Below are 14,158 nucleotides of genomic sequence, written 5' to 3'. Positions count from 1 at the left end.
TAAATTGTAATACTACCAAAAGGATTGGCATCATAGGAAAGAGACTCTGTCTTGAAATTGTGTATACACTGAATATACTAAAACTTCAAAACTGTGTATCTGAAAATTTTGGTTAATAAAAGCATAAATTATAAAGTATGTATTACTCATACTAAGGACTGTATCTTGGAGAGTCCTATGAGCAAATATTTTAATCAATATCTTAAAGTTCTAATTACTGTTTTCTCTGTGAAGACTCCTTTGAAGGAATTCACATGGCAGGCTCTTAGAACTGTCCTTACAATGAAAAGTAAATTGCTTCTTAAAGTGTTATTAATGTGAGCCTTACAAGAATATTAGGAAGCCATTTAATTCACATTTTTCATGTGAGGAGCCTAAGTTTGAAAAAACAGTTGTATTAGTAAGCCAGACAGAAGATGTTATCAACAAACCATCACCCTGCCATCAGTGCCTCCTCTCCAGCATGGACGCCAGTTTAAAATCTTAACTATCACGTCACAGCTCACAATCTCCCAGGACCTCAGAGGAATGCCCACCCATGGCCACTTCAAATAACTGACGTAGTCTTTGTTCTTCACTGCATTCATCCCTGACCATAACCATTTAGAGATCTAGTTGCTCTCTTCTGTGCCTCAAAACCTTATCTTTTGAACATATCCCTTAATTGCATAAGCTCATTAGTAATCATAGATATATAAATTAAAAGAGTTATGCCCTTCTATTCTCAAAAAAGCAATATGACAATGTTAGATAAAACCAAGTTTCTGTGCATATGTATAGAAGTAAAAAAAAAATGCAGATTGGAGTTTGGAGTGGGACATGCAGTAACATTGAATAATCACATGCTTTGCCTCAACTCATATGTTGGGTGGAGTGTCAAAGACATCCCTGGGAAACATGTGTCCACTGCAGCAATGCTGTGGTGGCGAGAAGCCAGAGGCAGATGTGACTGTGTCTGCAGTAAGAAAGAGCAAACTCCTCACGGCTACATGCCGCAGGGACCATCACACTGCAGATTCAACCCAGGACCTGCCTATTGAAATAGTAGTCACAGTGGAACATTCAGCACAAGTATTTCTGAGTAAAAGACAGTTTTGAAAAAGTACACAAAAATCATTTACTTAAAGTAGAGTGGTCAATTATATTAAGATTTGGGCTGTATACAATTTTTAAAAAAGAACTGGGCTGGCTGAAATATAGGGTGCATATATGTTACAAGGTAGATATGAATAAGAGACAGAAAGAGATGTGAAATGAGAAAATAAATAATTTAGGCCTGCACAACTATTTATGAACCAGAAAGCACATAACAATATTTGGCCTCTGAATATACATGTGTTAATTTGTCTCCCCTCTGGGTGACAGAAAGTATCTATTACAAAGATGTTAGACTTACTATTGCTAACAATTCTTCTTCCCCTTCTTGCTCCTTCTCCTGTTATTCTTCTTAAATTTATTCATGTTGGTAATTGCTCCAAGTTAATAAACATAATTCATCATAATCACTCCAAAATACTATTTATGTATTGCTGACCAAAATAATGAAAAGTTCAGCACATTGCCTCTACTCTATAAATCTTTACTCTTTTCTCTAAATAAAAGCAACTCTAGGGAGGTTACCATCTTCCTTTTCTTATTGGAGTAAAAAAATGAAATAGAAAAAAATATTAAACCTAGATGTGTGTGTGTGTTTGTGTGTACGTGTGTGTGTGTTTGTGTGTGTGTGGGTGTGTGTGTGTGTTTGTGTGTGTTTGCTTCAGGGACTCACTATAAAGCCCAAGGCTGGTATAAAATTTATTTATAGCCCAGGCATAGGCTTTCTAGATAAATGTGCTATCTCTCCAAGTTTCTCAAAAAATGTAAGTAATGAAAATATCTACACTCAAGAGTACTCTTGTAAAATGAATCAATCCACTTTTCTGTCCCAAACAGCATTTTAATAATGGCATTTACTTACATTGCTTTTCATTGGATACTTTACAATTATTACATGAATGACTGTCAATTTTTCCATGTTACTTATAAATTACCAAGACTTCCATGTTGGTATAGACTCATCAGAGTGTTTCCATGTTGACAGGATCTGCCCATAACCTGTCCCTCATTGGCATCTACTTATAGATGTTCTGCTCTCTATCTGCATATTTCAAATTTTGCACGAGTAAACCTGGTATATCCACCTAGATTTAGCCATGATATAAGCACAAATATTTCCTAAGTCTGAAAATATTCCACCCCTTATGAGTCCAAACTAGAGACACAACACAGTCATTTAATATAAAATTATCAATCTGTCACAAAAAGCAAAGTATAATTTATCAGAAGCTCTAGGCATTTTGAGGCTGTAGAAGCTTCCTCCAGGAAGTAAACAGATCACAATGATTCTCAGCCGATGTATTCTTTGGGAAGCTGATGTACTATATCAAATGGAAGGGTGTTGTGCACGTAACTCTTGGAGGTAAATGTAGTTACCGTCTTAAGTACTTCTTTCCCTAAGGGAAACAATGAAATGGAGAACATGAAAATGTCTTGAAAGGTGATGGACATGTTTATGACTGTGTTTATAAGCATGATTTCAGAGCTACAAGTATATAACCCAATTGACAAATTATATATATTAAATATAGGCATCTTTGGTACATTAATTATACCTCTCAGAAACCACTGAACAGCCTTGTTCTTCAATCAAGGGGAAGTAAGTGCAGTTGTGTGGCTGAAGGTGTTGATAATCAACCAAGAGTGAAGGTATAAGGAGGGGAGAAGCCTGGAGCTACAGGCCAGCCACTGAAGTGGAGACCAAGCTTTAGAGGGTATCTGGCTTTAAGAAGACAGCATTGTCAATTGTTGGCCTTAATTTCTGAGAAACTAGAGTCATGTTTACAAAGTTGTTGCAGGTGGCTATACACTGCAGTGCCCTCCACACCTTCTCTTTTAGCAATCTGGGAGTTGTATGTTTTACACTGATGTCTTTGAACCACTAAAGTTGTGTTTTGTGCAGAGTGAAAGCTAAAGATCATTTCATCCATCTTTAAGCAACTGTGTACTTTCCCCAGAACTGTTCATTAAAGGTGCTGTCTTTTGTCCAGTGTGCAATTTCAGAGTCAAAATTCAGGTGGTTGTAACACACACTTAAATATGGATCTTTTATTATATCCCATTGATCTACATTTCTGCTTTTGTGTCAGTACCACCTAGCTAGCTAGCTAGCTAGTTAGTTAGTTAGTTAGTTAGTTAGTTAGCTAGTTAGTTATTTTCATCAGGCATAACTTGAGATCAGGTATAGTAATATCTTATTCTCTTTGATTCAGATAATTTTGGTTGTCTGAATTTGTTATGATCCCATATGATTTTTTAAGATAAAGTTTCTACTTCTATGAAACTAAAAAGATTTTGCTTATAAACAATACAGTCAATAGAATGAAGGTGCAGCCTACAAATGGGAGAGAAATCCTAGCAAACTATAAATCCAACAAAAGGCTAATACACAGAATGCAGAGAACTAAAAACACAACATATCAAGAAAAACAAAATTCCATCCAAAAGAAAAGGCTTCTATTTGAACATAAATTTACAGAAGAAATATAAGTGCTAAATAGCATTTTTTGAAGTGTTAAAATAATTGGTCATCAGCAAAGAGTCAAATTGAAATCACTTTGAGATTCCATCACAGCAAGACAGAAGAACTGACCAACACAAAGAACTCAAGTGATAACAAAGACTGAAGTAGATGTTGTAAGAAGGGAAGCTTGTTCAGTGTTGGTAGAAGTCTCTGGAGAGATCACTGTAGGAGTGGCTGTTTCTCAGAAGTTAATTGCAATACGACGCAGCTATACCACTCCTGGGCAAATATCCAAAGGATTCTACATCCTATTACACAGATACTTGCTCACAGCCTTAGAGCTGTGTGTTGAACTTCGGGTTCCTAAAAAAGCCTGGAAACTAGAGATTATTAGTGCAATTTATGCCCCACAGGAAGGGATTAGAACATAATTGGGAGTAAAGTTGAGGTGGGGAATCTTTGGGATGTTGAAGCAAAGATAGGTTGAGTGGCTTTTAGGGACACTTTATCAACAAAAACACCTGCCAGCCCTCCAAGATTTATCTCACATATTTTAAAGCACACCATAGTTCAATTACTGGATTTCTAAACTCTATTAATTAATGATAACAATGACATAAAGGAGTCAGTACTTCTTATTAAGTAAATTATTTTATTCAGAAACTGCATTTTTTTCCCGCATCCATGTACTCAAGCTGGAGATGTCTTCTGAAGGTGACTGCGGCACAGGCTCAAAGACACAGTCATAAGGGTTTATACTCCAAAATGCAGTTAACAAAATCCATCTTCCAGCACATGCTGAAGTATCGGACGTCCCAGTGCAAACACACACTGTGACATCATTTAGGGGTGCTCACACAGCAGTATGTCACTTCTCGGCTTGAAGGAAATGGACAGAGGTTCCTGCTGGGCGTGTGCTTGTAGTGATTTTTCCCAGGGTAAAGGCAGAATTGCAGAGAAGACTAGCAGCAAGAAGAATGGCATTTTCTGTAGCAAAGTGGTCTGCAGCCAGAGCCACAGCCAGAGCTAGAGCTGTATCCACAGCCATACCTGGAACCATATCCACAACCATATCCACAGCCATATCCACAGACAGAGCCACAGCGAGAGCCAGAGCCGTATCCACAGCCATAACCAGAGCCGTATCCACAGCCATAGCCAGAGCCGTATCCACAGCCATAGCCAGAGCCGTATCCACAGCCATAGCCAGAGCCGTATCCACAGCCATAGCCAGAGCCGTATCCACAGCCATAGCCAGAGCCGTATCCACAGCCATAGCCAGAGCCGTATCCACAGCCATAGCCAGAGCCGTATCCACAGCCGTAGCCAGAGCCGTATCCACAGCCGTAGCCAGAGCCGTATCCACAGCCATAGCCAGAGCCACAGCCGGAGATGTAGCCACAGCCTCCACAGGAGTTTCTGTAGTCGTAGGAACACATGGCGTTAAGAGATTGGGTTTCGGTTGAGTCGGGTGTTTCTGAAGTGACGCTGTCTTCCAGTCTCCTCAGACCTTTATATACTTACAGGACTGGCTGTCTCATGCCTCACATGGGCTCCTCTCTTTTTACAATCATCTTCCTAAAGTGAACTCACACTATGAACAGTCACGCTAGGAATTCACAGTTTACTCCCTAGGAATTCATACACGCATTCAAGGAAATGCAGATGTATTTTTCCAAACACTTAAACTTAGGCACCATGATTTATTTTTCCTAATTAATTTTATGACCATGACATAACAGAAAACATTACAGCATATGTGGGAACCTATAAAGGTATGTTTTTCACTGTGTCATTGAAGGTCCTTGGCATCACATGCTGTGTACTTACTTATTGTTAAGAGTGTCACCGACAGCAGGAGGTTCCCCTTGGCTCCTGCTCTCCTTCCCTATGATTCATCCCTTCCTGCAACAGACTTCTAAATTACTTCTCATGGATTCTGGACAAAGAAGTCTACCTTAACTAGCTACAACCACTTCTGAAACCTCCGCCTTCATTCTACAGAAGTCCCGTCCATTTGTTTATCTGTCCTGTAGCCAAGCAGTGCCTTTTCTTCCCCTTTTCACCACATTTTATTGAAATTCCTATGCACCAGCTTCTGAGTATATTTATCTCAAACAATTTAAAGGAGAGTAGATCCCAAAGTCTCGATGCAGAGAACTGAAAATGTCTTGATTCAGTGAGTCACTCATTCAATACGTTTTTAGACAAATTGAGTGGAAAATATTTAAGCAGGTCAGTTTTTACGAGATTACTCGGTCTATACTTAGAGTTAGTCAGGGTTTCAATGCTTCCTTGTAAATTGTGATTTAAGTAAGAAATATTCCAGATGAGTGGAGTGCATGTGTAGATCACAGATTTCAATCAAACAGTACAGGATTATAACTAGAAGCAGCTTGACTTAATGTCTTGTTGCACGGAGTGGTGATTATGGGAAATAGCCATGCAGTGTGCTCTTAGGCATCTATAAAAGATGATTTTGGCCAAGGGGCTGGAGCATATTTATGAAGTATGCATATCATCTAGCCTCTATAAATGGCCATAACATACAAGATATCTTTACTTTCACCTTACAACCATGTCCCTAAAATTATTTCTCATTATTTCTGTAGTGATGAGTTTCTATAAAATGATTTCTGTCTCATTCTTAGCTTCCCTGGAGGCATTTTTCCCTTGTGTCTGCTTTGCTTCTTTGCACACATATGACCACAGGTTCAGCTATGGTGTGCACACAATCATACCTCAGTGTAAAAATCTTCCAATCATTCTAATTCTAGTTAGGAGTCAGAAGCCACATATTAGACAGTCACAGAGAATTCAACACAAAATTATTATTCCATGAAAAAATTTAAATATACTATGAATATAGTAGTCTTTAAGAAAGTCTAAGAGAAATGCTCACAGGTTCAAGATGTTAGCAAACAGACTGAAATCTGATGCAGCTCACAGTGCTGTACTAGGCACTTTGAAATTCACAATGGGAGCAGCTATCTTGTTAAAATTTTCTATCATGTTAAAAAAATCAGAGTAAGGAAATTTGACAGGGATTAATATGTTTGATATTGGTGGCGGATTCGCGTATGTAATCATAACTCTAAAGCTGGGAATTTATATGCATTGCACTTATGCATATTTTATGAATGGTGTCTCAATGATGCTGATGAACACACATATAAACAAACAAACCTTGCTGTGCAGTCATTAGGAAGGTGGGACTAACGTACCAGAACATAGTGATGATAATCAGTGAGTTTCAGAAACAGACAGGGCATCAGAAAAGACTTAACAAGAGATAGCCACTAATGAAGGAGGAGGGGACAGACAATATTGTCCTCTGGTTTCAAGCATATGGTTTGGAAGCTATACCCACATCGCAAATGAAAAACAAAACAAACAAACAGAGACTTGGTGGTACAAACTCATAACACCAGGAGGGAGAAGAAACCTACAGGCCAGGTTCAGATGAGTGAGATGACCCTATACACACCAAAAAGTGAATGGAATGTTACCGAATCTTGTCTTCTCATCTCTACATGTAGGAAACATATGTGCATGCAGTCTCACACACATGCACACATACACACACAGCACAGCACAGTGGAGGGATATAAATATAATACAGACTCCATTCTATTTTTATATCTTACATTTCTTTTCTATGCCCATATGACTGGGTCACCTATTACAATATTGTAGTGGGCAGCCACAGCACAATTAGCCATACCTTAGAAAAGCTGAAAGATTTTCTCTGTAGAAAATAACGTTAGCATCAGACATGGTGTGTAGGCTTTAATGTGATTATGTAAACTGCTTACAGATAAAAAACAGTTGAGGTTTTTATTGTAGAAGTTGATAAATATTTCCAAATGTGTTTCTGTATCTAGTACTATTGTTATGTGAGGTTTGTCCTTCATTGTCTTAATATGGTGTATCCTGTCCTATTGTTTTGGTTTTTGTTTTTTATTCAAGTGTAACAATCCATTCTTCCATAACAGGGCAAATTCTAGTTGTTCATGGGAAAAAATTCTCGTAAAGCATTGTAGATTTCTGCTTGCTAAAATACAATAGAAGATTTTCACATGTGTGTGCATCAGAATTACTAGCCCCTTTTGTTTTCTTGCCAAACTCCACCCTACTTTCAATAACAAAACAAACAAGCAAATGTGAGAGTGTCACTATTTTTGAATTCTGTGGAAATGTTAGAGATGGTTTTGCTCTAGTCCTTTAAATAATTTATAAGAAAAAGTGAAGGTTGAATGCTGAGCCTAAATAAGACACATTCATACACACACACACACACACACACACACACACACACACACACACACACACTCACATGCTGGGGCATCATCAGGACAAAGGGAGTGAGATGATTATAGGACCTATAGAATAGGAAGAGTCACTACAAATACTGTTTTCTGGATATATTATATTGTACCTGATTGATATCTCTTAGATGATCTGATCTGATTTTGAGACATACGATTGATAATTATTATACAGTATTATTAAGGAATCCTCATAATTTAATATGTGATGTTCATCATTTAGTTTTAGATTTCTGCCTATTTTGAGTGATAATTTAGCCTCAATTTCTGTTGTTTACAATTCATATTCACTTTTATTACAACATATATTTATTTTTTCATTTATCCACTATTAATGGATTGTGTTGTTAATTGTGAAGTGAATCTCTGTTGAGCATCAAAGAGCTTGGTGCTGTCTTTTCCCTCACCGAAGCATTGAGTCTTCATGATTAAATAATCTTAACCACGTTGCCTAAAGCCATGGTTATGAAGGTACTAATGCTACTTACTTAGGTCCTTTCTAGTTATTCACAGAAACCTAGAAATAATAGAAGGATGTTGCTTCAAAACTCATCACAAATGTGATATTTTTCTTCATAGGTCCACAACAACTTGGGCATTATTTTTTCTGGGCTTACAGACCCCATTCTCCAAGCTATAATTTTTTTTCTGCTCATCCTTCACTTGTGGAACCATGAAATTCCTAACTAGAAGTGACTGAGAAAGATTAACCAAGTAAGTGAGCCATCTTAACCAGCTAAGTTAATTAACGAACTATCTGAGTAGAAAATCTTACTCAGCCTTACCAAACCTGGAGATCCAAACACTTGAATAACTTCAGGACAATAAAACGTGTAGAGAAGGCTCTTTTCTTTTTAATGCCCCTCTACACAGTCAAAAAACTTACCATAGTGTGAAGGGAATTTTGCTTTAAATTCCAACTATAGGAATAATTGGACTAATTCCTTCTAGTGGTACCTAATTCCATGTCGTTCGTACACAAAAAGGAAGATTTTAAAATATGCAAAATAATGCAGACAGCTCAGTCTGTGCTTAGAGACAATTGTGAATTTACACTAGTAACACAGGGGCATCTTATAAAAGAAGGGTGGTCGGCCAGTTGTGGCACATGGAGAAACATGAATCAAACAAAAATAGCAAACATGGATGAATATGAGACTTCATTGTCTTCATCATAAAATCCTTCTTTTCCTACATGTCACTACCCAAATGAACACATGATAGCAAAGATAGATCTTTCAAAACCAAGTCATGCTTCATGATGAAAAGGGTTTTTCAAAGATAACCAATATGTTTTTATTACCTAAAGTACACAGAAGAGATAAAACGTGTCTTATTCTACATGTCCACTAGCACACACATACACACACACACACACACACACACACACACACACACACACACACACACACATATATATATATATATATATATATATATATATATATATATATATATATATATATATATATATATATATATCTTATTTTCCAGTGTATATAGATAGATAGATAGATAGATAGATAGATAGATAGATAGATAGATATTTACAAAATAACATAACATTTTAATGGGACCCATTTCTAGAAACAGAACTCATTACATTCCAAATGCTCCCAGTACGCATAGTATGGAGCAGCTGTTTCTCAAATGACATAAATATTGTAGTGCAGAATTTTTTCAATTGGCAGCAAACTAGCCTTTTCACATTGGGAGACTCTAAATTTCATACGTTTCCAGAAGATGTGTGCAACTCATAGAATCATCATTTCTGAGGTGTGTTTTTGGTTGAAGTGGCTGGATGACCAACACAATAGGTGGCTGCAAGCCTCCTCTGCTCAGCTTCCTTTAACTGAGTGGCTGCATAAGACAGTAAGAGGCAGAAAGGAAGAGGTTCCCTACTAAAAGTGTAGACCAGACCAAGGTTCTAGAGCTTCTACAGATTGCCTTCATCATCCACCCTGTTTGTTTCCGTGCCTGGAACAGTGTTCATGTTCATCACCCCCACTGAAACATAAAAGAAATAAAGCAAGAGCAAGAAGAAAGGCTCCTTTTCCAGGGCTTAGGTTCTAGCACATTTTCTGCACTCTAAGATGTGTTATTTCACATATCTCAATTGTGTTAGCTTCTGATTGATATATGTCAAGTATATGATATTTAAGGATACTACTGACAAAAGACTGCAGAGCTCATAGTGAATAAATTATTTTTATTTAAAAACTGGAATTTTCCCACATTTTTATATTCCAATTGTACATTTCTTCTGTGGTTGTGAAGACAGCTGTATCACAAGTTCAAAGAGACAGTTGTAAAGGACACACTCTGAAACCCAGTAAAATAAAATTCATCTTCCACGATGAACCAAACCCATTATTTCAGGATCAAACACATATTGTGAGATGTTTTCTACTGTCCAGTACAGAGTTGTCAGTCATTTGGAGGCTTGAAGGAAACAGATGGGAATTCCAGTTCAACTTGCTCTTCTGCTGCCTAGTCCCTGAGTAGAGAATTTATGGTACAGACTAGCAGCAAGAGGAATAGCATTTTCTGTAGCTACAGCAGCGAGAGCCGTATCCGCAGCCATAGCCAGAGCCGTATCCGCAGCCATAGCCAGAGCCGTATCCACAGCCATAGCGAGAGCCATAGCCACAGCCATAGCCAGAGCCGTATCCACAGCCATAGCGAGAGCCGTATCCACAGCCATAGCCAGAGCCGTATCCACAGCCATAGCGAGAGCCGTATCCACAGCCATAGCCAGAGCCATAGCCACAGCCATAGCCAGAGCCGTATCCACAGCCATAGCCAGAGCCATATCTACAGCCATAGCCAGACCCATAGCCAGTGCCATAGCCTAAGCCATAACCACAGCCATAGCCAGAGCCATATCCATAGCCTCCACAGGAGTTTCCGTAGTAGTTGCAGCACATGGTTGCAGGAGGTGAGGTCTCAGCTGAGAGGTAGAAGAATGTCTCAGAAGTGTGAATGTCAGCCAGTCTCCCTGGGCTTTTATATCCTGCAGAGATTGATGGCTCATGCCTCACATGGGCTCTGTTTTCTCATTTTACAACCATGTGTCTAAAACAGATTCATTCTCCAAAAATTTAGTTAGGAATTCTCAATTTACTTACTACTACTCTAGGAACTTTAAATAGGCATTAAAGAATATAAGAATAACAATATATATTATGAAAGGTGAAGCTTAAGAAACTATAACTTACCCTCTATAAATTCATTTCATGACCATGACACAAAATGACACATCATCAAAATTGTATAACCAATAAGAATGTGTTTGTTATAATGTTTTTCACAGTCCTTGGAAATATAACCACTAACAGCTGTAGCAGAAGAATCATTATACCAAACTCTTTTTTTGCCAATAAAATCAGTCAGAATTACTTTTCATAGATTTTTACAGAGACTCGAGTCTTAAAGCTACATCTGCAGCTAGAACTCAATTCTTTCTAAGGTATGACTTGGTCACTCCATTATCCCCTGCATGAACTCTTTCTATTAAGTTCCTTATTTATCAGTTCTAAAATGAGATATAATCTTATCACTTACTTATCAAGTGTTTTCAATGATTCCTACCTAAAGGATTAAAAATGTCTTAGCTCGATTTTTTATTGTTGTGCTTCATTTAAGTCAAATTCTTAAATATGAGTCAATCTAGGCAATTGGTAAAAGTATACTCCTGCTAATGCACTATGTAAATAAACAGAATGGCTTTTCTCTAAAATACAATTAGCCAAGAGTGAATGCTTCCATGGGTGCAGTAAGTAGATGGTTAAATGAAAATTTTTGATCAAATGATATTTTCTAAGAGGCTAAGTATATAAGGACATAGCTCAACATAATAAAAACAATTTACAATAACCCCCCATTACAAAGACTCAAAGCATTCCCACTAAAACAAAGAACAAGGTAATCATTCCATACGTACTCAATAGGATGCTTAAAGCCTTAGGTGCATCAATAAAACAACTGAAAAAGGCTAAATAGAGACAAACAGTGAAATAAGTTAAAGTGTCCTTGTTTGAAGGCACTATGATTTTATACATGAGATTCTATAGAGACCTCACCAGAAAATTTCTAACGCTGACAAGTTCTTTCATCAAAGTAACAGGACACAAAATTAAGAAGCAAAGGTCAGTAGTCTTTCCATATACTAATGACCAAAACACCAAGAAATTACACAACATCTAGAAAGGAAATTGAAGAAGTCATATGAGGATAGAAAAAAAAATGTCCTGTGTGAATATATTAATGGAAATAATATTGGAGTTCTATACAAGGAGTATTATTTAATGACCTATTGCACAGAATGCTGATCATGGTAAATAACCATGAATCATATCTACCAATATTTCCGGAAGAGTAGATTTAAGTGTTTTCACATTAAATATTAAAAGTCTACATGGCTGGTTACTCATGTAAACCTTCTTGATAGGAAAATTCTATGGAATTATCCTAGTCCTCCTCTCATTTCTTTGCTTGTAACAAGATTTCAATAGTGTGTTTGATGCCACTGTTTTGATATGTTCTGCAAATGTAACGTGTGTATTGGTTGATGTTCCTGGGATCTGTTTTTACCTTTAACTTCATGCTATATTCATCAACTGTTCCCATGAACAGAATTTCAACTACATTTCCCTCCTGACTATTCTTCAAATGTCTCTGCTTTGAGACTCATGCTGAGCTTGTTTTAGTATCTTTGCTGCTTTCATTATGCAACAGTAACTTTGTGTCTTAGCATTGATTCAACTACAGTAGATGAAAAATGAGCCCTAAGCTGGAGATCTTCTAATCAATGAGACAGAAGACATATAGGGAGTTTAGCCAGCTTATTATTGACACTGAAAATAATATCCAAGACCATGAAACCCAGAACTATGATATGTATGTACATTAATAGAAAACTTTAAAAATGTTTAAGGAAGAAAGATCTTAAACAGGATTCTGAACAAGATGTATAAACAGTTCAGGTAAATGTTGTAAAATAGTTGCCAAGATTTTATTATGAACCTAAAAATAATAAAAAGAGAGTAGCTACCATATTCCATTTTGCCATCACAGGCTTGTCAGTTCTCTCCTTCTTCAAGCAGGCTATAATTCTTTTTCTTCAACACAATTCTATATGTTAAAGAGACTAGCTCCTCTCATTAGCAGCTGAATGAATGAGTCACATGCTAGGCATTAAATGTAATATATATATATATATATATACATATTCTTATTTATGTTATATGTTTATATATATATATATATATATATATACATATATATATATACACATTACACACATACATACATACATTATCAGAATCACTATGGATCTTCATGTCAATTACAGTGTTTTCAAGATAGTAGATAAAACTTCTAAGTTTTCTTCATAAGTTTTTCTATAAAGAAATTTACCTCTTATAATAGGATACTTATCAAAATGGACTCCATTTACTGGGAGAGTCTTTACTATTTCAATAACTTTATTGTTGGAATATAATTAAGTCTACTTCCTAAAAAAACAACTTTGTAAGATCAATCAGACCGCTTCTATGTTTGTGCTGTAGACCAGAGCTTCCCATGGAAATAGTACACAGAGGCAGTATGAGATTCCCTAGGACAGGAGTCACAGAACGTTGTAAGCTACCTAATGTGGGTGCTGGAGGACTCTGTAAGAGCACCAAGCACTTGAGAGTAACATATCCAGCTCTTGAAATACCTTACAGACATGTTGTATGCTGATACTGTAGCAACACTAGGCATAATATATTTTATAACAGCTATATTCATAACCAGACTTTTGTCCATAGCATATCTGACACATAGTAATGACTGTGTTCACAGCCCCCACAACAACTTCCAAAAAGCTTTCAACACAAAGTGCCAGAAAGTTAGGTTCCAGGGAAGGGGCAGGATTCTTCCCAAGTTTGTATCTACTGTCTTGCAAACACTAATTAACAGGAAGATCCATAGTGTTTCTGATAATGTGTGTGTATGTATGTATGTATGTAATGTGTGTATATGTATACACACAACATATATAAGAATATGTATATATATATGTGTGTGTGTGTGTGTGTGTGTATATATATGTTTTTTTTCATTTAATGCCTAGCATGTGATTCATCCAATCAGCTGCTAATGAGAAGAGCTAGTTTCTTCATAGCTATAGCACCTGATTTAAGAAAACCCATCATTCTGTGTTCTCGGTTTTACTAGAGAACAATTTGTGTGGTTCCCATCAGCTTGTCATCATCTTATGCCAGTT

The 14,158-nt window shown here is 36.9% G+C and overlaps 1 protein-coding gene across 1 annotated transcript; it reads right to left on the bottom strand.

The window, feature by feature from the left end:
• Positions 1-4,521: 4,521 nt before the first annotated feature.
• On the bottom strand, positions 4,522-10,814 carry LOC308422481 (uncharacterized protein; the record flags this gene model as incomplete). Its single annotated transcript, XM_080919094.1, has 2 exons — positions 4,522-4,964; positions 10,445-10,814. The coding sequence occupies 2 exons, from the start codon at positions 10,812-10,814 to the stop codon at positions 4,522-4,524; spliced, it is 813 nt and encodes a 270-aa protein (XP_080775220.1).
• Positions 10,815-14,158: the final 3,344 nt, after the last annotated feature.

Source organism: Micromys minutus (assembly GCF_963924665.1).
Source record: "Micromys minutus genome assembly, chromosome: 7".
In the NCBI taxonomy this organism is placed as follows: Eukaryota; Metazoa; Chordata; class Mammalia; order Rodentia; family Muridae; genus Micromys; species Micromys minutus.
The sequence above is the reverse complement of the archived record's forward strand: the minus strand, read 5'-3'. Positions and strand labels throughout refer to the sequence as shown.